The sequence below is a fragment of the Pipistrellus kuhlii genome, unplaced genomic scaffold (assembly GCF_014108245.1).
Source record: "Pipistrellus kuhlii isolate mPipKuh1 unplaced genomic scaffold, mPipKuh1.p scaffold_m20_p_1, whole genome shotgun sequence".
Taxonomy (NCBI): Eukaryota; Metazoa; Chordata; class Mammalia; order Chiroptera; family Vespertilionidae; genus Pipistrellus; species Pipistrellus kuhlii.
The window spans coordinates 32,406,111-32,431,473 of NW_023425404.1; the positions used below are offsets into that span (position 1 = coordinate 32,406,111).

The window sequence follows — 25,363 nt, forward strand, 5'->3', positions numbered from 1 at the left end:
TGCTACCAGTGATGGGTGTTGTTCCCCGTGAAGGGACAGGCCTGCCCAGGAGTCGGAAGAGGCAGGCCCTGTGAGGTCTGTGGCACTTCCGTCATCTCACCCAGCACAGCCCAGGTCTGGGTCGGCGGGTCCCACCTGGCTCAGGAGAGGCGCCCAAGCGAGGGATTCCTGAGGACACACGGCTAGCCTGGGGCCCGGGCCCTCGCTAGCTAGGATTCCATTCGATCCTGCAGGATTATTTTTTTTCCTTTTACCACATGGCTTGGGAGAGTGGGAAGATGAAACATTAACCAATTTGCCCTCTTTTTCTTCTTTCTTTTCTTTTTTTTTTTTTTTTTTATTTCCCACTTGCCAGATGCTGACTGGGTGTTCTGAGTTTTATTTTGTTTTTAGAATCATGTGATCACAGAGGCTTAGAAGTGAACTGACTTTTTGTTTATGCAAAAGCAACAATGCAAGGAAAAGAAAATAATACAAAAAATAACTCGGGCTATTTATCAGGGCATGAAAAAGTTATCTGGGTAAAACGTATCTGGAGGAAAATAAGGACAGATGGGAAAATCTCTTAAAAAAATAAAATAAAATAACCTCAATGCCTCAGTAGGATCTTCTTAAAAGATTGTTCCTTTTAATACTTGATGTTCCCAAAAAGTGCAGCGCCCTGAGTCTCATTATCACAGGCTGAACCCCATTTCTCAGTGAATCACTGTGGGTCTAACACAGACAGCTCTGTGAGGTTCCCAGGAGGGACAACAACAGGCAGTTTCTACCTTTTGCAGCTAGTAAGTCCCCATAATGCACTCTGCAAACCCTCACATCTGTGCTCCTAAGAGAGGCCCTACAAGTCTGAAGTGTCTTTGGGCTGCTGTAGAAAAAGAACACTCCCCATCTCCAGCACGGCTCCAGCCCCAAGGACAGACCCCGCTAGAAGTCGGAACCCCCAGGTTCAAGTCACACCTCCACTCTTAGCAAAATCGGGGGTCACCAACTTTTTCTACAAAGGGCCCAACAGCATGTATTTTCAGACCTGCGAGCCATACAACCTCTGCTGCCACTATTCACCTCTGCCACTGCAGGGTGGAGGCAGCCGCAGACAATGTGGAACGGGGGAGTGTGGCTGTGTGGCTGTGTTCCAGAAGAACTTTATTGCAAACACTGAAACTGGAATTTCGTACAATTTTCACATGTCATGAAATGTTATTCTTCTTTTGATTTTTTTTTAACCATCTAAGAACATAAAAAACCATGCTTACAGCTCGCAAGCCCTACAAAAACAGATGGCGAGCTGTCGTTTGCAGACCCCTGAGCTATATGACCACCAGCAAGTGTCACTTCCTCTCTCCAGGCCTCAGTTGTCCCATTCGTAAAATAACCGGGACACCTGTTGACTTCCAAATGGTCACTCGGCAGGGCTAAGTGGCCTCCTGCATCATAGGCTAGCCCACAATTCCTCAGGGCAATGATCCTTGACATTCAAGCTGAGTTTACTACTTTACTAAGAACATTTGAGGGTGGGTTTTTTTTGTTTTTTTTTTTCTCTAATGAAACTAGGGACCTTCTAAGCGATTCATGCAATTATGCTAACGTAGGAAATGCTGAGACAAGCCTGTGAGGGAAGAAGGGGGAACAGTGAGCTGAAAAGGGGGCGGCGCTGGGTCGATGCTCATTAGCTGGGGGGCCCTCCCTACCCCTCACTTTATTTCCCTATGAAGTGACAGAGTCCAGCCAGAAGGCCTTTCCTGTTCCCCGGAAAACTAAACAAAGCTCCTCCATCCATGGGACGACCATCTGACAGGAAAAACAAAGAGGAGCATGCTGTCGCTGAACCTCTGACGCACACACCATCACGGGACACCCTCCGTCCGCCTGGACAGAGGAGGTCAGACTCCCGGAGGGACCCGGGGGGCCCTTGTGCCTCACAGGAGGGCCTGGAAGGAAAACGGGGCTGGGTGCCCGAGCGCCCAGGACACTTAGAAGGGACCTCCCAGATAACGCTGACACACGCTATTGAGAAGAGCCTTCACCAAAAACAAAACAAAACACACACTTTTTGTGGTCACTCGGTGGAATGTGTCAGCATCACTGCCACGCCATCCGACTTTCAAAGTCTAACCAAGTCCCGTGGGAACTGTCTGGGTCACAAAGCTGTCCTCCTGGTGCTATTGAGGCCACATGAACTCACCACACGGCGAGCCTTCTCCCCTGGAGGACACAGGAGGGCCAGGACACAAGCCATCTCCACTTTGGAAACCACACGCATGTACACAGAGGACAAGCAGCTCGCCTGGCCCCACCGTTTGCAGAGAACACGTTCTACCTGTGCCAGGGGCTGTGTGTGCCAATGCAAGTGCTTTCTCAAATGTCCCAACTGTGGTGCCTGCCCAGGTAAACTTTTTGGCTTCGGAAGGGGGAAAAACCTTACAGCTCCTCTCCACGGGGACTTCTTGCTCAACCTATCTGCCATAGCAACAATTAATACACACCGAAGGAGAATAACCTAAGACTGGGGGAGGGAGAGAAGGGAAAAGAGACAAATACCAACCCCCCTCCGATGAGACGCTTAGGGACAAACCCATTCATCTCCCACATGTCCCCTTCTGAAGGTCACAGAGAGGTTAACGACGAGAGGAGGAATTTCGAGATGTAAATAGCCCACTGGAGAGGCTGTCTGTGACCGCCCCACTGAGGGTGTGTTTGTAATACTTCTCCCCATTTCAGAAGCAGCCAGGCCGGCTTTCCCCGCCCCGCCCCACCCCCGGCCCCCCGTACCCCTTCCCCCCGCCCCTCCAGCCCTTGGGCTCGGAGGCTGGGCACTGGAATGAAGGGGCACCCTGGACGGACACACCCCCCCTAGGGTCGGAAGGAGGACACACTTACCCAGTGGCTTGTACTCGTCCAGAGGAGACAGCCGAGAGTAGGGGGGTGGTGGTGATTCTGAAAGACAGGAGACAGCATGTCACTGCCAGGGCGGGAGAGGTCACCCTGGGGATTCTTCTACAAGCTTTTCATTATGGCTTCCCTCCTGTAACAAACCCAGCTCACAGGAAGCCCTCCTTTCCTCCCATCACCTCTGCTGCCCAAATCCACTGGAGCATCACTGCTCAGCAGTAAGGCCCAGGCATAGGCTCAGACCCGGGGTCAATCCCTGCTCTGCCGCCTCTGGCTGTGCGGCCCTGGGCAAGTGACTTCCTCAGAGCCTGTTTCCTGGGCTCTACAATGGTGACACTCCCCCTGGCCAGTGTGTGTGGCTTGGTTGGTTAGGCATGGTCCTGTGCACCAAAAGGTTGCTGGTTCATTTCCCAGTCAGGGCACATGCCCGGGTTGCAGGATCGATCCCCAGTAGGAGGCATGCAGGAGGCAGCCAATTGATGTTTCTCTCTCCCTCTCCCTTCCTCTCTCTCTAAAAAAAAGAAAAGAAAATCAACCAATAAGAAAACATTTCTTATGAATAAAAATAAAACGGTGACAATAATCATATGGACCTCCCAGGTTTGCCAGGTGGGTGAAAGAAGATAATGTATATAAAACGCTTAGCACAGCTCTTGGTACTGTAGAAAAATACCTCCACAAACACTTAACTGTTATTATTGTAATGAGAAACACAGGTGCAGGGAAAAGCCAGAGCCAGGACTGCGTGATAAAATACCAGATGCTCAGGTAAATTTGAATTTTGGATTTCCGTGGCATAGCTTCTGGTATAAGTATGTCCCTCACAATATTTGGGACATACTTATACTAAAAAGGTAGGTGTTGTTTACCTAAAATTTAAACTTAACTGGCATTCTGTATTTTTATTTTGCTAAATTTGGCAACTCTAAGCAGAATGGAGTCTGAGTGCAGAAGCTCGTTTCCCATAAGCTGCATTAGAAGTAGCATTCTTGCTGAAACTGGTTTGGCTCAGTGGACAGAGCGTCAGTTTGCAGACTGAAAGATCCCAGGTTTGGTTCCAGTCAAGGGCATGTACCTTGGCTGCGGGCACATCCCCAGTAGGGGGTATGCAGGAGGCAGCTGATTGATGATTCTCTCTCATCGATGTTTCTAACTCTCTATTCCTCTCTCTCTAAAAAAAAAAAATCAATAAAAATATATATATTTAGAAGTACCATTCTTTGCGGCAAGGAGGGCAAGGTTGGTTGGGACCAGAGAAGCCATGCCCGAGATGTGAGACCTTAAACCAGTCACTGCCAGCCCTCGGCCTCACTTAGCCAAGGGGTGGGACACAAGCTCTCTACTGCCTTCCAGCTCAGGCCGTGTGTGATTCCTTATTGTCTAAGGTAGGGGTGTCGAACTCAATCAGAGAAGGGGCCAAAATCTAAAATCCAACCTAAATCGCGGGCCGAATGGTTTACTGAACAGTCATAAACTGTCATTGTGATGGAAACGCAGCGGAGTGCAGTGATGACAGCGCGGTGCGGGCCACATTGCAAGGCCTGGCGGGACGGATTTGGCCCGCGGGCCTTGTGTTTGACACATGTGGTCTAAGGCATTTTTTCTTTTGGTTTCCTTTCATTTGCCTAAAATACTCCTCCTTGAAAACATATACTTTGTCTTCAGAAGAATTCCTTAGCCTCTTGCTTTAGGGGAAGTAACAATTTGCTAAACTAAGTAACAATTTGCATGAATGAAATGACCCTTCATTTTCCCTAAATGAAACTAAACACCATCAAATCGCAAACTAAAACAAACTCTCAGTGGTAGTAAAGTGGTAATAACTATTATTAGGCAGGTATCAGTAATGACACAAGGGGTAATAAGTGTTTTTTCGTAATTATAATAAGGCACAATTAGCTGTAGGAGCATTTGTTTTGCTCCATACACCCTATGCAGCTTCAGCTCTTCCCCACCCTGGCTTTTCCAGCCAGAAATTATTTCAACAAAGTAGAGGCTCCGAGGTCTAGAAACAGGGCATCTTTTGTGGACAGTATTCAGGGAGAAGGAGAAGTGAATCATGGAGTAGCTACTAGGAGGGAAAGACGACCCTGTGCCTCCATGCCAGGCCTTTTCAATTTCATTTATTGTTATTTTATTCTCTTGGACCTTAGGTACAGAGTTGCTCATCGGGCACTTACTTTTATTTTGTCCTTTCTCAGAGACAAAATGGTCAATATTCCCATTTTACAGAGGAGAAGACTGACTTGCCCAGTGTCTCCCAGCCAATCATAGTAAAACTAAGATCTGAGTCCAGGCTGACTCTGGTCTACACCCCAACGAGACAGGTAATCAAAAGGCACCCCATCGTCCACCCCTTCATCCCGGCTAAGTCACAGACAATCATCCGCAGACAAAGTGCTCAGTGAGCGTCTGTGGACCGAGACAACAGTTATGAGGATAATGGTCAGGTTGGGGGCATCAGTGGACAAAGGTGTGGATAATGAGGACGTAAGGGCCAAAGTGATCACGGGAGACCCCGAGCAGGACTCAAAGAGGCGAGTTATTTGCCTTCAGTAGGAGTCACCTACTGGTCCTCAGGACTTGGAGGGCTAGAGACCAGATGTGAGAGGCAGCCTCTCAGGACAAGGGTCAAAACACAGGTAGGGCTAGCATTCCGCGGGGAAGGAGACATGAGGCTGGTGCTCCCACTGGACAGAAGGCTGGGGCCTGGACTGTGGAAGTGACTCCCTCAGGCCAGACAGGGAGCTGGCTGTAGAAGACAGGTCTCCTGACCCCCAGCCTCAGGCCCTTTCCACACTACCCCATCAACTTATCAGAAGGACTGCAATTACTGTGTAAGGGTTCCTTTGGCAAAAATCGGAAAGACTGCCCTGACCGGTTTGGCTCAATGGATAGAGCATCAGCCTGCGGACTCAAGGGCCCGGGTTTGATTCTGGGCAGGGGCATATAACTTGGCTGCGGGCTCATCCCCAGTAGGGGGTGTGCAGGAGGCAGCTGATGGATGTTTCTCTCTCATTGATGTTTCTGGCTCTCTCTTCCTCTCCCTTCCTCTCTGTAAAAAAATCAATAAAATATATTTTTACAAAAAAATCTGAAAGGCTGAGGCCCAGGCCACACAAGGTGGGAGGCTCTGTACAGCTGTCCCCCAGAGATGTCCCCAAAAGTGCAACTTGGCAGCAATGGACAGTGGTGAGAGTCAAGCCACTGTCCGTCGTCAACCTCAGTGTCTCTTGCAGAAGCCATATGCCACCCATGGCCATGCCTGAGCTGGAAGGGTCCTAATGACATGAGTGAGACGGAAAGCATCTACAAACCTGAAATGTCACACACACCAGCTCCAGGGAACTGCAAGACTCCCGGAAAGACTTTCCCGGGCCCCCATTTACACCAGCAAGGCCATATGCACAGAACTCTAACCACTGTGGGGACTGGAAGCCAGTTACTCACTTCTATACCAGGCAAGTGAAAAGTGAAAAAGCACTCACCTCTACAGACTTCACCCCCAGCAGGAGGAATTAGAATGTCAGAGGTTTGCCTTACTCAACTTCCTGGAGTTCACCCAACTCAGCTTCTTTTAAATGATGGGGCAACTGAGATCCAGCAAGATAAAGGACCAGCCCAAGGCCACATAGAAAAGTACAAGTTACTCTTTCAATTATACAAAAGGGGAGGCCAGTTGGGGACCAGTATCAAGTTACCTTTTCTTGAAAAATTGTATCATCATCCACACTCTTAAGATTCCACTCTTTTGAGGTATACAAGTTAGTGGTTTTTAATATATTCAGAGTTGTGAGACCAACACCACTACCTAATTATAGAACATTTTCATCACCCCCAAACTTCAAATCCAGGCAATCAAAAATAATCGACTTCCTCTCTTCAGGGATTTTTGCCTATTCTGACCATTTCACACAAATGTATACATGTATGACCTTTTGTGTCTTGGCTTCTTTCACTTAGGATTGTGTTCAAGGTTCATTCACATTGTAGCATATCATTCTTTTTTAAGGCTGAATGATATTCCATTGTATGATATTCCATTGGATATATTACATTTTGTTCATCCATTCATCAGCTAATGGACATTTGGGTTGTTTCCACTTTGGGGCTATTGTGAATAGTGCTAAGAACAATACTGGGAAACCTTTTCAAAAAAATATTTTTTTTATTGATTTCATAGAGGAAGGGAGACACAGAAACATTACTGACTAGAGAGAATAATAATTGATCAGGTGCCTTCTGCACGCCCCCTACTGGGGATGGAGTCCAAAACCCTGGCATGTGCCCTGACTGGGAATCAAACTGTGACCTCCTGGTTCATAGGACTGAACCACTGAACCGCACTGGCCAGGCCTGGGTAACCTTTAACTGGCACCTCCACTTCCATATATCCAGGCCCCATGGGATCTGGGAGAACGGAGCTCCAGGACATTAAATCAGGTGAGCAAGGTGGGCACTCAGGTCAGACACTTGATATGTAAAACAAAAGGTTAGATAAGAAAGGTGTGAGCTGCCCTCAGACCCTCTGTTCACTCCCTTCTTCAAAGCTTAGTGCTTGCAAACGTTTTGTTATTTAAAAATGGTAACTTTTTAAGAGTCCTGCAGACCCCTATGAAAGAAATGAACATGGGGGAGGGGAGGGGGGCGGAGGGAGAGAGAAAAGGAGAGGAAGGAGAAAGAGAGGCAGGAAGATCAGAAACCGCAGTTCTCTCAGACATCTAGCCTCAGGCATCAACTTCAGGAATCTCCTCCAACTTCCTCCAGAAGTGAGAGAGCAGTCAGCCAGAGGCCGCCAGTACCAGGAGACTAATGCTCAGCCCAGCCCAGCCCAGCCTGCCTCTGGTCAGTCCCCGGAGGATACCTGGCCTTTTGGTATCTATCGAATTCTAGAGCCAGAAAAGTTCACAGCCTCTCTCAGCGGCTGGTCAAGTTTCTGTTTGGGGCACTACTTTCCACCCCTCATCCTTGCAGCTCAGCCTCTTGCTTAGGAAAGGCTGCACAGACCTCCCTGCGCCTCCCAGCCTCCACCTTACCAAGTGTGGCTGAGGATGGGGAGGAAGCCTCCTGGGGCCAGTCCTCTCCTCCCCCAGAAGCCTTAGGCGCAACCCCAAGCCCCAGGGTGGGGAGACACAAAAAGGGAGCTCCTGGCACTTTAAGGCCAGCGGAGCCTAATTGCCCAGATTCCCCCGGCAGCCAGATAAACAGCGCGGCCGGCTGGCGCCAGCAAGAGGCAAACTGCACATTATCACCCCTTCCTCACCTCCAAGGAGGAGCTCCGAGGAGCAGGGCGGGCAGGCCAGAGGGGTGGGGCGGGGGCTTGGAAGCCCAACTTGAAATTGATCTCATTTCAAAGGGATAATGCCAGGCCAAATAAAAGGAAAACTTTCTAGCCCGTTCTAATTCCTGTCGTCCTGGCCTGGGAACCCTGTGTTTTCCTAGGCGGCCTCCTACAGTCGTTTAGAAGTTCTCTCTCTCACTCTGTCTCTTTCCCTGGCGCAATTTGGATAATAGTAATTTACTGAATATAATTACAGAAAAAAAAGAAGAAAAAAAACGTGGTGAAGCAAAGAGCAGGAGATTTATTCCAAAGTTAATGGATACTTTCAGGAGAAAGGAGCTCTATAAACACAGGTTGGAACTGTGATTAAAGTATTTCTCCACATTTCCGTCCACATAGGCACCAAGCTCAGTGGACTGGGCTTTTTCCCTGGACAGAAAGACACACACAAGACACACAAGAGGGACAGGGAGTGCTAGGGATCGACTCCCACGGAGGATGGGGGGGCACCAGAGCTGGGCAGAGGGAACCCCCTTTCTGAGACAAGCCATGAGGGAGAGGGCAGGGCGGGGCAGGGGAGGTAGGCCAGTGTCATCTGAAATCTGCCTGTCAGACCTCGGGGCTTCTGCCTACCCTCACCACGTTCCAGACGGGAAGACACCCAAAGAGAACTGGCCCCGATGACCCACAGCAAGTTCCTAGTGGAACAGGGTTTGCTCTGAGCAGCAGGGTCTGCACTGCCCAGAAAGGGATGAGGGGGCACCGACATGACTGGCACCAGGTGGGTGCCCCTCAGATGGCCTGCTGGGTGTTCCAGTGCACTCTCTGTCTGTCTGTCTGTCTGTCTGCCCCAGTGCCCCAGCCCTCTCCCCCAGAGCCCTGGAAGGAGCAGTCTCCTTATCAGGACTCGCACGACTGAGCTCCAGCTATGCACCCGCCCAGCTCTGGGAGCCAGGCTGGCGGCCAGCTGGTGGGGGTGGGGTGGGCAGCAAAGGGTTCCCCAGTCCTCAGTCCCAGTCTCCTCCTCGGCCCATGCCATTAGGCAGGGGAGTGAAGCAACAGGATAGGGTCCACCTGACACTCTTCCAAGACCACCCGTCCTCCCAAAAGCCCCCAGGATAGCTTAAAAGGGGGCACCCCTTGGGTTGGGGAAGAGAAAGAACAGACATAGCCCCTGCAATAGTGCCTCCTTCTGGGAGCAGGAAGGGAGTCAGATGCCAGTGCTCGGTCTAGAATTAGAGGTGGAGAATATTCCTGGAGCCACCCCCACTGACCAGTAGGGATGAGGAGGGCAGGTTACTCATCCAAGGTCAAGTCCTGTCACTGGCCAAGCCGAGCCTAGGACCGAGTCTGTGGTTAAGCACCATCCCACTGCAGTGTGTCTCTCGATGTGTACCTGCCCAGGTCCACCGAACTCAATCAATGCCCAAGACGACTTCTCAGACAAGGAGGAGGGACAACCCACCCATCATCCTTGGTAAGGGTGGGTCCTCTCTGTTGTCTCCAGCTTTTTCACTCCCCACCTTCCCACCCACCCACACACCTGAGCCTGCCTGGCTGGCATCTTGATGCTCAGCTGCCCCTCTCCTCCTACTCAACGCCCACCCCCCTTACCCACTCTCCAAGGCCTGCTCCGGGTTAGAACTACGGAGGCTCCTGGAGGTGGCCCTGTGACAAACACATCCCATAGTGCTCTGACAGTTCACACCCACCGACCTGGCCCTTCTCCCCATCTCCACCCCAACTCCCCTGGAAGACTGTCTTTCTCATATTTCCACTCTCTCTGCTACTGCATCCAGCACCGTGTCTGGCACAGAATAAGTGCTCAACAAATATCTGATGGCAGACCGACATGGTGAGAGAGGAAATACCTGCCAGGGCTTTCTAAAATAGAGTGGGCCCCACCAGAGATCTCCCACTCAACAATGATGGCCAGAGAGGGGCAGGGCAACCACAGATAGGGACCCCTCCCCAGAGGCAGGGAGGAGACAGGCTAGCAGAAGGGAGAAAGCCACTTCCAGGGGATGCTGTGAGAAAGAGGAACCAGGGGCTCGGAAAGCCGTGGGCCACAGGACAGGGACAGTCAAAGCTCCTCAATCAGGCCTGGGATGACAACCCATGTGGCCAGCAGGGCAGCCAGGTCATGCTGCCTTTCCCCACCCACCCCCTTCAGTAAACCACTGGGGCACCCTTTTGGACTCCAGCCACTACCCCCAGGCACACTCACAGGCCCACCCCTCCCTTCCACATTGGGAGGCAGGAGACCTGTGATCTGACCCCCTATGGACCCTCAGGCTGGGTGCTCGCTGGCTCCAGAGGGGCCAGACTGGAGAAACTCAGAGCCCTCCAACATCCAATTAACTCTTTGATAGGCACAGCCCTGCAGAACCTCCAAAGCCACCTCAAAGATGCTACAGGTTAAAATGTGTGTTCCTGCAAGCTTCTGACCTGCTAAGAACTTCCACCTGTCCTCACCTCCACTAAAGCACCCAGGGCATCCCCAGGTAAGCTGGGCGGGGGATGGTACGTGTGTGCAGGAAGTCCCAGGAAGAGAACAAAGACAGGGAGCACTCCTCGGATGTAATAAAACACCTGGCTTCCCCTGCTCCCAAATGCCCCCAGGACCCTCAACTGGACACAAAAGCTGGACACAGAAATGAGAACGATGATGATGGAGCGCCCTCACACTTAACACGCAAGGGATGCTGGGAGCAATCGGGTCAAGAGGGTGGTACCCACCTTGAGAGGAGTTACCCTGAAAAAGCTTTGCTCCAAAGGAACAAATGGGACAATTTGCAAACACTTTGACTCAAGCCACGGATTGTCTACACCCAACTTCACAACAAACTCTTGCACTTGGTTGTAAGAAAGTACAGCTTAGGTATTAGAGGCGTATGCGCACAAATGCTACAGCCTGAGCACAAACTGGGGGGGTCAATAAGGGGCCGCATCGCAATCTTTGGCTTCTCCTAGGGCCTACCTTTTCTCCCTGTAAAGCTGGAGCCTGAGAAACTACATAAAGGAAACTCCGTGTCCCTTTTTACGTTTGCTGGTGCCTTGGTGAAGCTGCCATCTGATGTGTGTGCCCAGATCCCCTCCCCGGCAGGACCAGGGCGAGGTGCCTCCACTGAAGCTCCCACCACCCAGGGGCACCCCCACGGGACCACCCCAGCTCTGCCCACCCGAGGGGTCCGATATGAAAAGGCCACGGGAGGGGACCGGAGGGGGGACCCCGAGCCCAAGCCCGTCCCTCGCCCGGGGCGGCGCGCTCACCTGGCCCGCAGAGCCGGCTGAAGTGGTAGGGGTTGCAGCACACCGTGGGGCCGTCGGCGGCGGCGGCGAAGCTGTGGCAGCCGCACAGGGGCTTGAGCTCCACCGCGTGCTGCAGGTCGGGCCAGCGGAAGAGGCGGCCGAGCAGCAGCTGCGGGGGCGCGGGCTGGCCGCCCAGGCGCAGGTCGGCGCGCGGCACCAGCACGCAGCCGCCCGGCACGCCGCCGCGGGACTCCACCGCCTCCAGCAGCGTGTCCAGCGAGCGCTCCTTGAGCCGCTTCAGCAGCGAGTACGTGACCGTCTTGAGTTCCTGCTCCAGCAGCAGCAGCCGCGAGCGGGCTTCGCGGCTCCGCCCGCCGCCCGCCGGCTCCGGGGCCGCCGCCCCGGCCAAGGGGTCGCCGGCGTCCCGGGGCGCGCCCGCGGCGTCCCGCTCCGAGAAGAGACAGCAGGTCACCGTCTCACAGTCACTTTCGGGCAGCCAGCCGGGGCCTCCCGGCTCCGCCACGTCCAGCGGGAAGCCGCCAGCGCCGGCCCCCGGCTCCGACATGGGCCTCGGGGGGCCCCCCGCGCGCCGGCGCCTCGCCGCGCCCTGGGCGCCTCGCTGTCCCGCCGCGTCCCGGGGCCGCCGCGGGGCTGCTACCGGGCGGACCTCCGAGCGGCCGCAGCCTCCGCCGCCTTCTCGTGCCCGCGGGGCCGGCTCAGCGTGGCTGCCCGGGCTCCCATCCTCGTCGCCGCCGCCGCCGCCGCCGCCGCTGCCGCCGCCTTCCTCCCGGTCGGGGACCACACGACTTCGCCAAAGTCGCCGCACCAGCCCCGAGCGTTTGGACCTGAACATACGATATCCTTGGGCGCCGGGGGTGGGAGGGAGGCGGTCTCCGGTTACCGCGGGTCCGTTCCCTCAGCGAGGCGCCGGCTGCGCGGGCCGCAGCCCCACATGAAGCACCGCCGCCGGGCGCCGCCGTGCAGACCGCGCACAGCCCGTCGTCGGAGGGGCGCCGCGGGGCTGCAACATGAGGGAGCTCCCCGGGCGGGGGGCCGGCGAGGAGCACACGCGCGCACGCCGAGCCGAAGTCTGCGCCCGGCCCGCGGCTACATGGACCCCGGCGGCCGGGCTGCTCAGCAACTCCAGCCCCGGCGGCGCTCGGGGGGGACCGCGGGCGGCGCGCCGCCAGAAAGTCCCCGCATGGGCCGGCGAGCCTTCAGAAGTTGCGCGGCTGGTCCATGAGCACAAAGCGCTCGCTCGCGCCGAACCCCCCAAAGGTGTGCCTGGGAAGCCCTCCCTGCCTGCAAAAACTCAAGCGCTTAACTACATGGGCTTTCCCTGCAGGATCCGAAAGGCAGGCTTGCTGAAACTCTGTTTTCTCGTCTCACTCCCTGCAAAAAGGAAAAAAAAAAAAAAAAAGGAAGAAAAAGAAAAACCCCACACAAACCCAAAAAATCCCTGGAATTGCATGCACGAAGGCCAACTCCGTCTCAGGTCCCAGGCGCTAGATGCACTTAAAAGAGTTTCTCCCGAGCACGAGTGTCAACACATGAGTGGAAACTGAAAAGAAAAAAAAAATCCCCAAGAGCTGCTGGGAATCCTTAGTTTAAAAATGCAATCCTCCGAGGCAGAGGTCGCAGCCCACCCCGCAGGCGCTCGGACGGCCCGGGCGCCGCGGCTGCAGAGGTCGCTCCCCCTCCCCCCGCCGCCAAAAGTGCCTCCCGGTGGCCCCGCGGTCCCGGCGGCGTCCAGCGAGGCGGCAGCGCCCGGCGGCTCTTTCTCTGCTCGGCGCGGCTCCCTCGCTCGCTCCCCCGCTCGGCTCTCTCTCTCTCTCTTTTTTGTTCTCCTCAAACGCACACTGAGGGCCCCCGGAGGAGCGCCGCGGAGTCATTGGCTGCCTCCCATCATATGCCAGTCTAGACACTTTGGCGGCTCCGCGGCGCTGATTGTTGCGCAAACAAGGTTTCAAGTTTCTTAACTCTTAAAGGAGAACACGTCCCATTGCAGGGCCCGCGGCTCCGAGGGGCCGGCTCCCGGGGCGGGCCGAACCCCGGCCCCCGCCCCCCGCCCCGTGCTCGCCCCGGCACCCCCGCCCCGGGCCTGCCCGCCCCCGCCGCCCGCCCGCGGGCTCGCGGTGCGCCGCGGGCGCGGATGCGAGCGAGCACACGCGCGCGCACACACCCAGCACACACGGTCACACACACCACGGGCGGGGGACGCGAGGGCTCCGCGAACCCACGGAGTCTCGGACGCAAACTGGGGGCGCTTTGCCTCTCTCTGGCTGGGGCACAAGTTTTACAAACACACATTGCACGTTAGACTTGATGCAAACTCCATCCCGGGGAATGCCAATAAAAATGGGTGTGCGTGTGAGCCTTGTTGGCTTGCCTCTCTTAGGAAAAGGGGGTGCTGGTTTGGGGGGGAGGGAGAGGTAGTGGGATCTTCCGTGATGGCCGAGGTCTCCACACTCCCTGAGCAAAGTCAGGGGTCGCTCTGCTGGGCCAAACGGGGTGCCGGGGGCCGCTCCGCACGCAGGGGTCCGGGGTAAGGAGCTGCTGAAGGTGGTGGGGTGGAGGCGGTCGGCCGAGATCCTCTGGTCGCCACAGCCCGCCCGGCCTCGGAGCCAGCGCTCCCGGGCCCCCTCCGGGCTGATGCTTCCTCCTCCCCCTTCTCCAGTGTACTCTCCGCAGCCCGGGGAGGGGGTGTGGGTGGAGGTCGTGCTTTCTCCAGCGACATTTCGCCACTGAGATGGGGACGGCCTTGGGGGCAGGGGCAGGGACGCGATTGGGGGCGCGGTGGCGTCCGCGGGCCCGGCGCGGGAAGGGTTAAGGCCGCTCCAGGCCCTGGAGCCGGCGCGGCGGGGTACCTCCTCGGGCGCGCTCGCTCGGCCGTGGGTGGCAAAAGTTCAAGCTTGTAAAGTCCGGATTGGCCCCGCGCGGAGGGAAAAAAGGCCTGGTCTCCCCTCCCCCTCCGGGCGCGGCGCCGATTGGCCCGGCCGCGGGACGGGCACCGCCCTCTCTCCGGAGCGCGGCGGCCCCGCCCCAGGCACGGCGCCCCGCCCCTTTCCGGGCAGGAGCCGGAGGCCCGCCCCTCTCTGAATGAAAGAAATTCCGCTACTCCCATTGGCTCGGGGCTGGGCGCCCTCGGGGCTCCTGCTTGGGGGTTTCCCTTCCGGGTGCCCACGCACAGAGCTGACCCTGCGAGTGGGCGTCCGTGCGAGCACCCGGCGCCTGTGTACACTGGGGCCCGAGGGGGATTTGCAGGAAGGGCTCAGAACCATTTGGCGAGCTTTACCTGGGGCCAGGTACTTTTCGCCCCGCGCTCCCCGGTAGAGGCAGTTGCTCTCCCGAATGGAGCACGGGGCTGAGAGGCTCCCCCACCCTCATCATCCCCTACTGCTTTGGCCAAATCAAAATAGTTGTCTTGGCCTCAGTGTCTTGTTTGTAAAATGGGGATGAAGCCTGCCTAGCGTTGTTCACAGACACAGGTAGATCCTAGGAGATGGTGCATTTTAAGTTCACAAATTGCAAGTGATCAGCAGGATGAATTTTTCACAAGTGAACACAATGCCTGTGTAACCAGTACCCAGAAGACAAGGTAATGGGGGCACACCCCAGAAGCCCCTTTAAGTCACCTCCCGCACTAGGGGAAATTGATGCATGTTAAAATACAAGGAGAAACTCAATGCAATGTAAAGTATTTTTCTTATCAGGGCATTTGCTATTTTGGCTGTTGATTACAATAATAATAGCTCATTGTATAGAGTCATTACTATGGGCAAGGCAATGTTGGAAGCATTACAAAGATTTTAGTCATTTAATTCTCACAACAACCCTGGTTAGGTACTATTATCTCTATTTTACAGATGAGGAAACTGGGGCACAGGAACTTGCCCTTTCAATTTGCTGTTGAAATGAAAATAGTGTTGAGAATGCTAAAATGATGAAACCAGAGGGGCATACTAAACTAGTATGGCTGCTCACCCCCGACAGCTAGAAAGTGGTCAGAGCACATCTTTTGGGGCAGTGATTTTTCAAAATGTGATCCATTGGGCCTGCTGAATCAGTGTTACGGGGTAAGGCCCCCAACTCCATACAACACAACTTTGGAGGTAAGTATAATTGTTCCACCAGTTTTCAGATAAAAACATTGAGGTGCAAAGGCATTAAGGAACTTGCCCAAGCTTGTAGTTTGTGGCAGAGGTGTAATTTGAACTCAGCCAGTTCGGAAGAAAGGGTGTGTGTGTGTGTGTGTGTGTGTGTGTGTGTGTATGTGTGTGTGTAATGAGAAGCAAAGGAAATGGGACAGCAGTCAGAAGGTGGGTGATCAGCTTCCACAAATGCTCAGCACCTACCCCTGGGGGCTAATCTGTGAACTGTGGCTCCTTCCCCTCCATCCCCATAACTCTCTGAGGTACTATGGCATCCCTTTTTGCAGGGTTCCTGAGGGACTGCCCTGAGGGATGTCCGGTGGAGTCTGAAGCAGTGGCCTTCCTGGCAGAGCAGCCTTCTTCCCTGGGCAGTAACTCGGACCAACTACTTGCTCACCCAGAGACGTGGTATGGGGGGTGGGGGGGTGCCAGCTGGATGAGCCAGAAGAGTGCTGAACCCAGAGTCATCCAGGCCTAAATTCAGTACTGAGCCTACTTAACCTGTCTCAGCTCTGAAGCCTTAGGGTACTCCTCTGTGAAATGAGAACAGGAACCATGCTGGAGGTGGTTACCAAAATTAGGACAGGCTTACAGGAAGACTGCTTCTGAGGGGAGATAGCATCTGGAAGGGAAGAACAGTGACAGTCAGCCCAAGGTCCTTGCATTCCCAGGGCCCATCCAGCCTAGCACAGGCTGCATTGTGGCCACTAGAGGGTGTGTGCGCAGGGGCCCAGAAGGGCAGGGCCTCTGACCTCCAGCTCCACAGCACCCTCCCAGAGAACAAGCTCCAATTCCCCGGGGTGTAGGAGAGGTGGAAGGTGAGGTCCCAGCTGCCGCTCCGCAGGTGCCTGCCCCAAGTCACTAACAAAGTAAATCACAAAGAAGTAACTCTAACCCCTCAGATTCAAATCCACACCCTTCCCACTATTCCAGTCCCCTGCAAAGCGTCCTGTGCTTCCCCTTGACGGTGCTTCTCACAATTCAGAGCCATACAACTCCTTGTCATTCTCCTCTGCTTCTACAAAGCAAGCCCCGAGAGATGCAGAAACTCTCAGGCACAGGTCCCCCACAGCAGCACTAAGGAAGTGGAGTCAGAAGCAGGCCATTGGATGCCATTCTGTCTGTACCCTCAAAGAAGCTAACTCACAAGGACAGCACCTGACCTGTTCCCCCCACCCCAGTCACTAGCACCGTGCCTGTCACACAGTGGGCACTCAGTAAATATTTGTTGCGTGTTGAACTGAAATCCCTCCCTTCACCAAGCTCCATGCTCATTATCATCCTGCACCAAACACTTACATGCACCATCTCATCACGTCCCCCCATCAACATAAAGAGGAAGTTATTCTTACTAGGTCAGATTTTTTAGAGAAGGAAACAGAGAGGTTAAGGAATTCATCTCTGGTCACACAGCCAATAGTTGGCAGAGTTGGTACTTGAACCCAGGGCTACTTGAGGTAAGTGTACTTCTTATTGCCTGTTCCTAGAAAAGAAAATACGGTTCTTTGCCCTTGGGAAAGATAAAAGGTGTGACACAGGCAGAACTTACTTCTTTGTGGGAAGAGGCAGGCTCTAGGGGCCCCGGGTCTGAACTGAGCTATCACAGAGGAAACAGGGGCCACCGCTCACTACAGTCAGATGGACGGGCAGGGAGACTGATTCACTCTAACCCACTTTACAGGAAGCTGGTGAATAAACAAGGGCCCAACTCATTAATTCTTGTCCGAAATAACTAGAGCCCCAACTGACTAAGTCGGCCCCTTTGGAAGGTAAATCTACTTGGCCAGCATGGGCCAAAATGGGGGAGTTGGGAGACCCTTGGGTGGTAAGACTACCCTTCTGAGACTTTGGTGAATGTGATGGATCCTCTCGCTCTCTCTTGAAAAATGCATATGTGTATGAATGGAACTTTATGTTCATTCACTCAGCAAATACTTATTGAGCTCCCATTGTGTGACAGGCTGCGTTCTAGGTGTTAGGAATCCGGCATTAAGCAAACACACACACACACAAAAAATCACTGAGCTCCAGGGGGTCTAGTGGGAGGTCAGACAGACCATAAACAAAGTAATCAGGTATAAAGTATTTTGGAAGGTCAAGGTGCAAAGATCGAAAATAAAGCAGAGAAGGGGAGAGAGGACTGTTAGGAGAGGATATGTGTGGTTCAGGGAAAGTGTGGTTCAGGGATGCTTCCCTGAAAAGGTGACATTTGAGGAAGGTTTTGACAGTGATGGGCGAATCACTATGATGCTATCTGGAGAATGTTCCAGGCACAGAGAACAGCAAGGATCCTGAGGTGAGAGCATGCCCAGCATGTTCCAAAACTAACAAAGATGTGGTGAGATGGAAGAAAGACTGGAGGGCAGACAGTAGGTTCATACTGGACGTTGTTGGGTCTTTGGCTTGTCCTCTGAGTGGGCTGGGGAGCCCCTGAAGGTTCCTGGCCCCGGGGCATGATCCTCTTTGTTTTAATTGGCTCCCTCTAGTGGTCGTGTGAAGAATAGACCGCAGAGGGCCAGTGGCATAGGAAGGAGGTCCAGGGGAGGCCCTACTGGGTTGGGGAGAAGTGAATGTATTTGAAGAGAGAACCAGCATGATTTGCTGTTACATATCCGAGAGTGTGAGAGAACATCTGAACAGTATGCACATGTTATTGATGCTTATTCACTTAATTTTTAAAATCAACTCACCATCTGTATTTAGCCTTACCGTAAGCATTGATCTCCATGAAGTCACAAACGTGCTAGTTATACTTTGAAATAAATATATGAAATATGTTTATCTTTGCATCACCTGAAATTATCCTAGGAACCACCAGGATACATGAAATGTTGGGAATACTGGTTTAACCAACTCCCAATCTCACCCACTTTTAGGCTTGTTTATTTTTTGACTTTTTACTACTTTCCCTCAGAGAGAATTACCATTACCATAGCCTCTCAGAATGACTTCTGGTTCACTAGTGTCACTCCACAGAGCCTGTGCTTGGGCAATACAGAGGAATGGTTCTGAACCATTACTTTGTTAAACCCAACAGACCTGTGTTCAAATCCTGCTTAGCCACCTCTTAGCTTTATGGACTTGGGCAACTTCCTTCACCTCCTACAATAATCCCCAATAGTGCACTATTATTATTCCCATGTGGTAGATTACAGAGTTGGAGCCTGAGACTTAACTGGTAATAATAATATCGGGACGTTGTTTTGAAGATTAAAATGCTTAGCACAGTGTCTGGCATCTAATAAGTGCTCAATAAATGGTGGCTATGATTGGTTATATGGAATGCAGTCCATCATTAATTACCAGTTTAAGCCACTAAACTAACCCTGGAAACTACTTAATATGTAGGAGACTCAATTTCCTCATCTATAAAATGTGACCGAGGTGGGAGTTAAACGAGTAAAGTTCTGACACACTGTGGGACTCAGCAGCTCATTGTGGGAAGCGACCTGGAGCAGGAAAGTGGGTGAGGTGAGGGAACCAACAGAAACCTCCCTCCCAATTGCTCCTGGTCACACCCCCTGGGCTGCACTTCACCCTCTACTATCTATGTAACCTCTCAGGAGTGCAGGGCGCCATGGCGCGGAGAGGAGGGGCCTGGGTAGATTCTAGGACCAGGAAAGGAGAATGGCTTGTCCAAGATCACAGGGTCAATTGGAGGGAGCAGCAAACTGAGCAGAGGTCTGCTGACTCCCGGGGTTCTTTGCCCTTTAGCGCAGTTCTTAAGGCTTCTCGCCCCCAGCTGAGCAGTGCAGGTAGTGCAGGAGGTAAGTGGACAGGCTCTGAGGCCGGATCAGGCGTCCTCAAACTTTTTAAAGTGGGGGCCAGATCACAGTCCCTCAGAGAGCTGGAGGGCCGGACTATATGAACTACTAATTCCTACTGTAACACCTCGGCTGTGCTCACTGCCCAAAAAACCTGGCGGGCCGGATCAGACTCCTCTGCGGGCCGCATGTGGCCCGAGGGCCATAGTTTGAAGAAGCCTGGCTAGGTCCTCATCCTGGCTCTGCCCCTTACACAGTTGCCTTGGTCACTTTACATATCCTTTCTGAGTTTCAGTTTCCCTATCTGTAAAATAGGATTAATAATAATAGTACCTACCTCATAGGGTCTTTGTGAGTATTGATCGAGATAAAAATGTAAAGCATTTAAAGCTGCTGTTGTCATTCTGCTGTGATGCCACAGGCGTGGGCAACACCCAGTGATGAGATAGAGAGCCTCCTGGTTGTTGAGAGGGCTGGAAGCAGTAGCACAAAGGTCAAGGTGAGAGCTGTGGATTTGTTACAGTGAAATTGAATTACCTGCATCCTTCTCAATCTGGGTGGGCTTGGGGGGGGGGGGGGGGCGTGGCTCTCAAAGTCAAAAGATTTTTCTAGAGAACTAATTTTATCCAAAGATGTTGGGAAATGTATTTGTATATTATATTTATAATATGTTCCATTTGTAATATTAAAGCTAACTCAGACATATTAGGGAATAGAATGCAAAGTTCCTATGAGTTTTGGACAGAAATGGGAGACTTCTAAAGAATGCTACCATTGCTGTGAGTAGCATCAGACCACAACCCCAGACCTGACCTGACCACTCCCCTTCCCCCGCCCTGGAAGAGGCTCCCTCCCTCCACTCGGGGTGACACAGGAGCTCTCATTGAAGAGATGATGCCCAGGGATGGGCTCATCTTGGTGCTTGGTTATGTTTCTGTGGGGCCCTTGCTACTGGCCAGAGGCATCTAGTGCAGGGAACCCTGCTTTTCCGCCTTCGCACGTGCTGGTCCACTCACCTGGAATGCCCTTCCTTCTTTTCCTCCAAGAAACATTTTTCTCCCTCTCTTCCCAAGGGCAGGCCCAAGTCTGTCTTCCTTGCACTGTCCTGGCACTTATACACCCCTCCTTCCCAGGGCTGGAAATGATGAGTCTGCCTCTGAGCACAGCCTGAGTGCTCCTCATGCCTGAACCCCTGGCCTAGCACTCAGGAGGGACTTGGAAATTGTTCGGGGAAAGAGATTTTAATATTTGATAAATAGGGCCAAATTGGTCTCCCTATAGAAGTTGTGCCAGGGACAGGAAGTTCCTGTCCCTGCAGCAACACCCACACCTGTTGATGCTGCAATTCCACTTAATAAATATATACACCATGCAGATGTGCTTACCCAGGAGTGACATCGTGTCTTTATACCTTTAAATAATGCACATCTTAAAGAGTGGGAGTTTTGCTCCAGAATGTTACTTTATAATAAAAGGAAAGAAACTAGAAATCACCTTTATCAATAGAGGACCTAGTTAAATAAATTATGCTAGATCATCCAGCTACTGAGAAAGAGGCAGCCCTCAGTATCAAAAGATCAGAATACTAAGTGGCTAACAACAGTGTATATACTATGCTACAATTTGTGTAAACTTTTTACAAAGCATATATGCTTGCGTACGCATAAAATGTCTTTGTAAAGATACACTGGACACTGGGAAAGATAACTGTCTGTTGGGGTGGGACCAGGTTGCTGGAAGGCGGATCAGAGGGAGATTAACCATTCAGCCCATACTTTGGGTTTTTTGTTTGCTTGATTGTTTGTCTTAGTCATTCTATTAAGTAGGTAATACTTGCACCTGATACAAAGTCCAAACAGGACCAAAGAGTTAGCAAAAAGAAGCCTCCATTTCTCTCCTGCCTCCAGCCTTCTTGATGTGTACTCTTCAGTACATTCTGAAGTTTTGCACCATTGGCTGAACTAGCCATTCGAAAGAAATCAAGTTTAAAAATAAAAATATATATTCTTAAAATAGTAAACCTTTGTTGAAGAAAGGAATAAATAACAAAAGATAAATGACTAAATAATTCCATACATGAAACAGTTCGATCACCTGCAACCAGGACCGAAGTGACAAATGAAATGACAAAAACGAGAAGAGATGGAAGAACTGACGACAATTGGAGAGTACATCCTGTCTTGTCTTGCTCTTGGCTTCCTGTGTGTATATCTTCTCTTCCAAGCCAGACCAAGGCAGGCTTTATGCTCTTGTTTACCTCCCAGAGCAGGGTGAACAGAGGTATGTGATAAACATTTCTTGCCTTAATCCCCACTAGCACTAGCCATGCTCTGGGAAGGGCCTTCAAACCCATGACTGTGTGCAGGGCTGCGTCATGGCTTCCATGGGCTTTCGACAGTTTTGGCGACATGGGTCCCTCTTCCATTAAAAAATACATATATTTTTTAACAAGTGTATTGGCATAAAGATCAAAGTAACCCAGGCTGAGTTTCTTGTTATTATTTGTTGTTGTTTTTTCTTCTGGTTTCAAACAAAATTGAAACATTTCATGGGCCCCCTAGAATTATCGTGAGCCCTAGGTGTCCGCTGTGTCTAATGCCCTGGACTGTGCCCTGGGCCTGTGACCTGGGCTTGGCTGGTGTTCAATAAGTAGGAGCAGCCTGGCCAGGGAAATACACAAGGGCTTCATCTGGCTCCAGCAATTCCCACGGGGGCTCTGAAGGCAATCACAAGGCTTCCCAAGCTGTTTCCTCCTTGCTGTCATGCAGTGTTACAGCAAGGATTAGAAATAATGTAACGTCCCAAAGCCAGTTTGGCTCAGTGGATAGAACGTCAGCCTGTGGACTGAGGGTTCCAAGTTGGATTCTGGTCAAGGGCATGTACCTTGGTTGTGGGCTCATCCCCAGTGGGGAGTGTGCAAGAGGCAGCTGATCGATGGTTCTCTCCCATCAATGTTTCTAGCTCTCTATCCCTCTCCCTTCCTCCCTGTGAAAAATCAATAAAATATATTTTTTTTAAAAAGAGCGTAAGGTGCTTAACAAATCCCTAATATTATTGGTTGATTTGTCCCCAGGATGGAGGAAGCACCCTAGAGGTGGGCCAGGGATGTGGCTGGTGTTGATGACACCACAGCCAGGAGTCCTCCCCTCAGAAGGAGAGGGGAAGGAAGGTAGTGGTGGAAGGTAGTCACCAGGCTTCTCTTGGTATAAGTGTGGAGTCAGGACACTGCTCAGGGGTTCTTGGCCTTGACCAGTGGTCAGCAAACTGTGGCTCGTGAGCCACATGCGGCTCTTTGGCCCCTTGAGTGTTCTAACGTCACTTCTTCAAAATAGACTTGCCCAGGCTGAAAACCAACTTCTGTGCATGGGCCACGAAGTTTCAATTGCACTGTACGTGCATGCCCACACGTGGTATTTTTTGGAAGAGCCACACTCAAGGGGCCAAAGAGCCGCGGTTTGTCAACCACTGGCCTTAACTATGTTAGAATCTCCTAGGAGCTTGAAAAGTACTAAAACTCAATCCTCCGTCAAGACCAATTATAAGTCAGAATAACTGCTATGAGCCGGTATATTGTTTTTTTAAGCTCCCCCAAGTGATCCTAATATGGGCAAGGCTAAACATCCCCATGCCTATTCCTATGGATGGAGGGGTGAGCTGGAGAATAACCTGTCTTGTCCATCAGACAACTTCTCACCCTGTCAACATCTAAGACCACAAACTCTCACTGGTTGCCAGGGATGCATTGGAAAAAGGGCAAATGTCACTTGTAGAGGGGTCTGTCCAAGGCTCTGCACCCAAAAGAGTATTCTTTTCCTTAAAAATAGCTTCAAACTGTACCAGCTTGGATCCACCCTCTGTGGGTGCCCAGAACCTTACTGGTTCCTGAGATAAAGGGACCAGATGGCCTCTAAAGGTTATACCCTCACCTAAAGAGGCAATAACGAAGAGGATACAGGACCTACCTCACCAAGTAAACCTGACCTCCTGGGCTATCTCAGACCCACTAAACCAGAGTTTCTTATGCACAGGAACATTTTTTAGTTAAGAGAGGACCCATGTTTTACGACTTGGTTAGGAAGGGGGGGTTTACACAATCCTACATAATAAAAGGCTAATACCCTGTTTCCCCAAAAATAAGACGGTGTCTTATATTAATTTTTGCTCCCAAAGATGCGCTAGGTCTTATTTTCAGGGGATGTTTTATTTTTCCATGAAGAAGAATATGGTACACATTTATTGTTAAATGAAAATAAAGGAAATTTATTACCTGTATATGGTACGGTAGTACAGTAGTTGTCAACACAAACCAGACAAACTGTGAATCCTACAGTATCAAGAATTTACTCATTTATTCAATGACAATCATGTCATCATCTTCTGGAACATCATCATCACAATCCAATTCCTGAATTTCCTGGTGAATTTCTTGTGACTCCATTTCTTTCAGAATCAGTGGACCAAATCTCTCATGTTTAGCAATAGCACTGTCTTTAAATGAGTACTTCTTGTCAAGGTAGCCTGTTCGCAGTGCATTTGCAATGCAGCTGTCAGTGATTTTCTCCCATGAATTCTTCACCCAAGTCACAACTTCTTGCAGTTTAGGTTTCACAAAGTTTCCACGCTGATGTCTCTCCATTCTATTTTCAATGTAGTCATTAATTTCCATGTGCAAATTGTCTTTGAATGGCTTGTTTATTGCAATATCAAGAGTCTGCAGATAGGCCGTCATTTCTGTGGGAATCATTATCTGATCTATTTTTCTTTTGTGAAGAAATGTCTTCATGTCTTTAGCATGGTGAGTGCTGGCTGCATCCCAGACTATACAATAGACCTCTTTGGCTCCCTTGCATAACAAGTGGCAGCATTAAATCAACCCACTTCCTTATAGCTGCTTGTGTAGCCCAGGCTTTTTCAGTTTCAAGAATAAAAACACCCAAAACACGTTCAATCTTTTCCTTCTTGCCCTTAGAAATGATTAAAGGTGGAATTTTAGTGCCATCCAGACGAATTGCCAAAATACAGGAAACACGTGCACTTTCGTAAGCAGTGGAGGGAATGTACACTAAGGAGGCACCCCACTGTTCAATTGTTGTTTGAGATGATTGGCCCATAAACACTGCAGTTTCATCCATAGCAATCATGTTGGAAAGATTGTATTTAGAGAAGTCAGCATCATCAATAAAGGATTTGAATGCAAGTGCTCGCTTAATAACTTGAATATCTTCCAACCTAAACAATGTTGTAGATCTTCTTAAAGACAGTTCACTTCGCTGAAGGAAATTATCCAGCCAGTGTTGTGATGCTTTGAAGTCTTCGGGGGCTATGTCAAACTGTGGTGCAATTGCAAGGGCAATTCTTAAATCTGAGCCCTATTCACAACCAAAGCCTTTGCTTTCCTGTCAACAACCCATTCACAGATCAGGTCTTCCAGCTCGGAAAATAATGGTTGCTGACCTGATCCACACTTGTGGTTTTTAGCATTTTCCTTGTCCACTTGTTCAATGAGGTTACCATACTCTGCTTGCCATTTTCGGACCAATCAGATACTCAACATCTTCTCTTTGCAGAAAGCAGTAAGATTTTGGCCCCAAGAGTCTTCCAGGATTCCTTTCTTATACTACACGGAGTAGCTTTTTCTTTTTGCGCTCATTTCTAGGGGTAAAAAAAAGGAATTGGGGTATCAAGGTTGGGGGAGGAGGATCACTTAAAATGACACAGGGGGGATCAGAGGGGGAAATCAAAATGGCACAGGAGAATCAGAGGGGGGATTACCATTTTAGTAACCCCTTTTGATCCTCCTGTGTCATTTTGATTGCCCTCTCTGATCCTCCTGTGTCATTTTAAGTGATCCCCCTCCCCCCACCCCTGAGCCACTGAACACCTTCACCAGACATCCCCCCTACCCCTTTATCAGACATTTACCCCTTGGGGCCTGCCTGGGGACTGTCACTGGGCTTGCTGGGGCCTGGATCTGGGCTGGAGCAGGGTCTGCCACCGACTGAGAACCTTCAGTCATCATGAGGGCG

The 25,363-nt window shown here is 51.4% G+C and overlaps 1 protein-coding gene across 7 annotated transcripts in view; it reads right to left on the minus strand.

Moving 5' to 3' along the window:
- Window positions 1-13,477, minus strand: part of SMAD6 (SMAD family member 6) — a 77,930-nt gene extending 64,453 nt beyond the window's left edge. For 2 of the 7 annotated variants that reach the window (XR_006741541.1, XM_045581304.1), the window contains exons 1-3: window positions 11,444-13,477; window positions 2,878-2,959; window positions 1,843-2,018 (exon numbers count right to left, since the gene is read on the minus strand). Coding sequence is in view for 6 of the 7 variants with exons in the window: in XM_045581304.1 (XP_045437260.1) it covers window positions 1,843-2,018; window positions 2,878-2,959; window positions 11,444-12,275 (1,090 nt within the window). In the remaining variant the exon portion in view is untranslated. The remainder of the gene's footprint in view (window positions 1-1,842; window positions 2,019-2,877; window positions 2,960-11,443) is intronic. The other 5 variants (XM_045581299.1, XM_036438020.2, XM_036438047.2 and 2 more) reach the window with 5 other exon arrangements.
- Window positions 13,478-25,363: the final 11,886 nt, after the last annotated feature.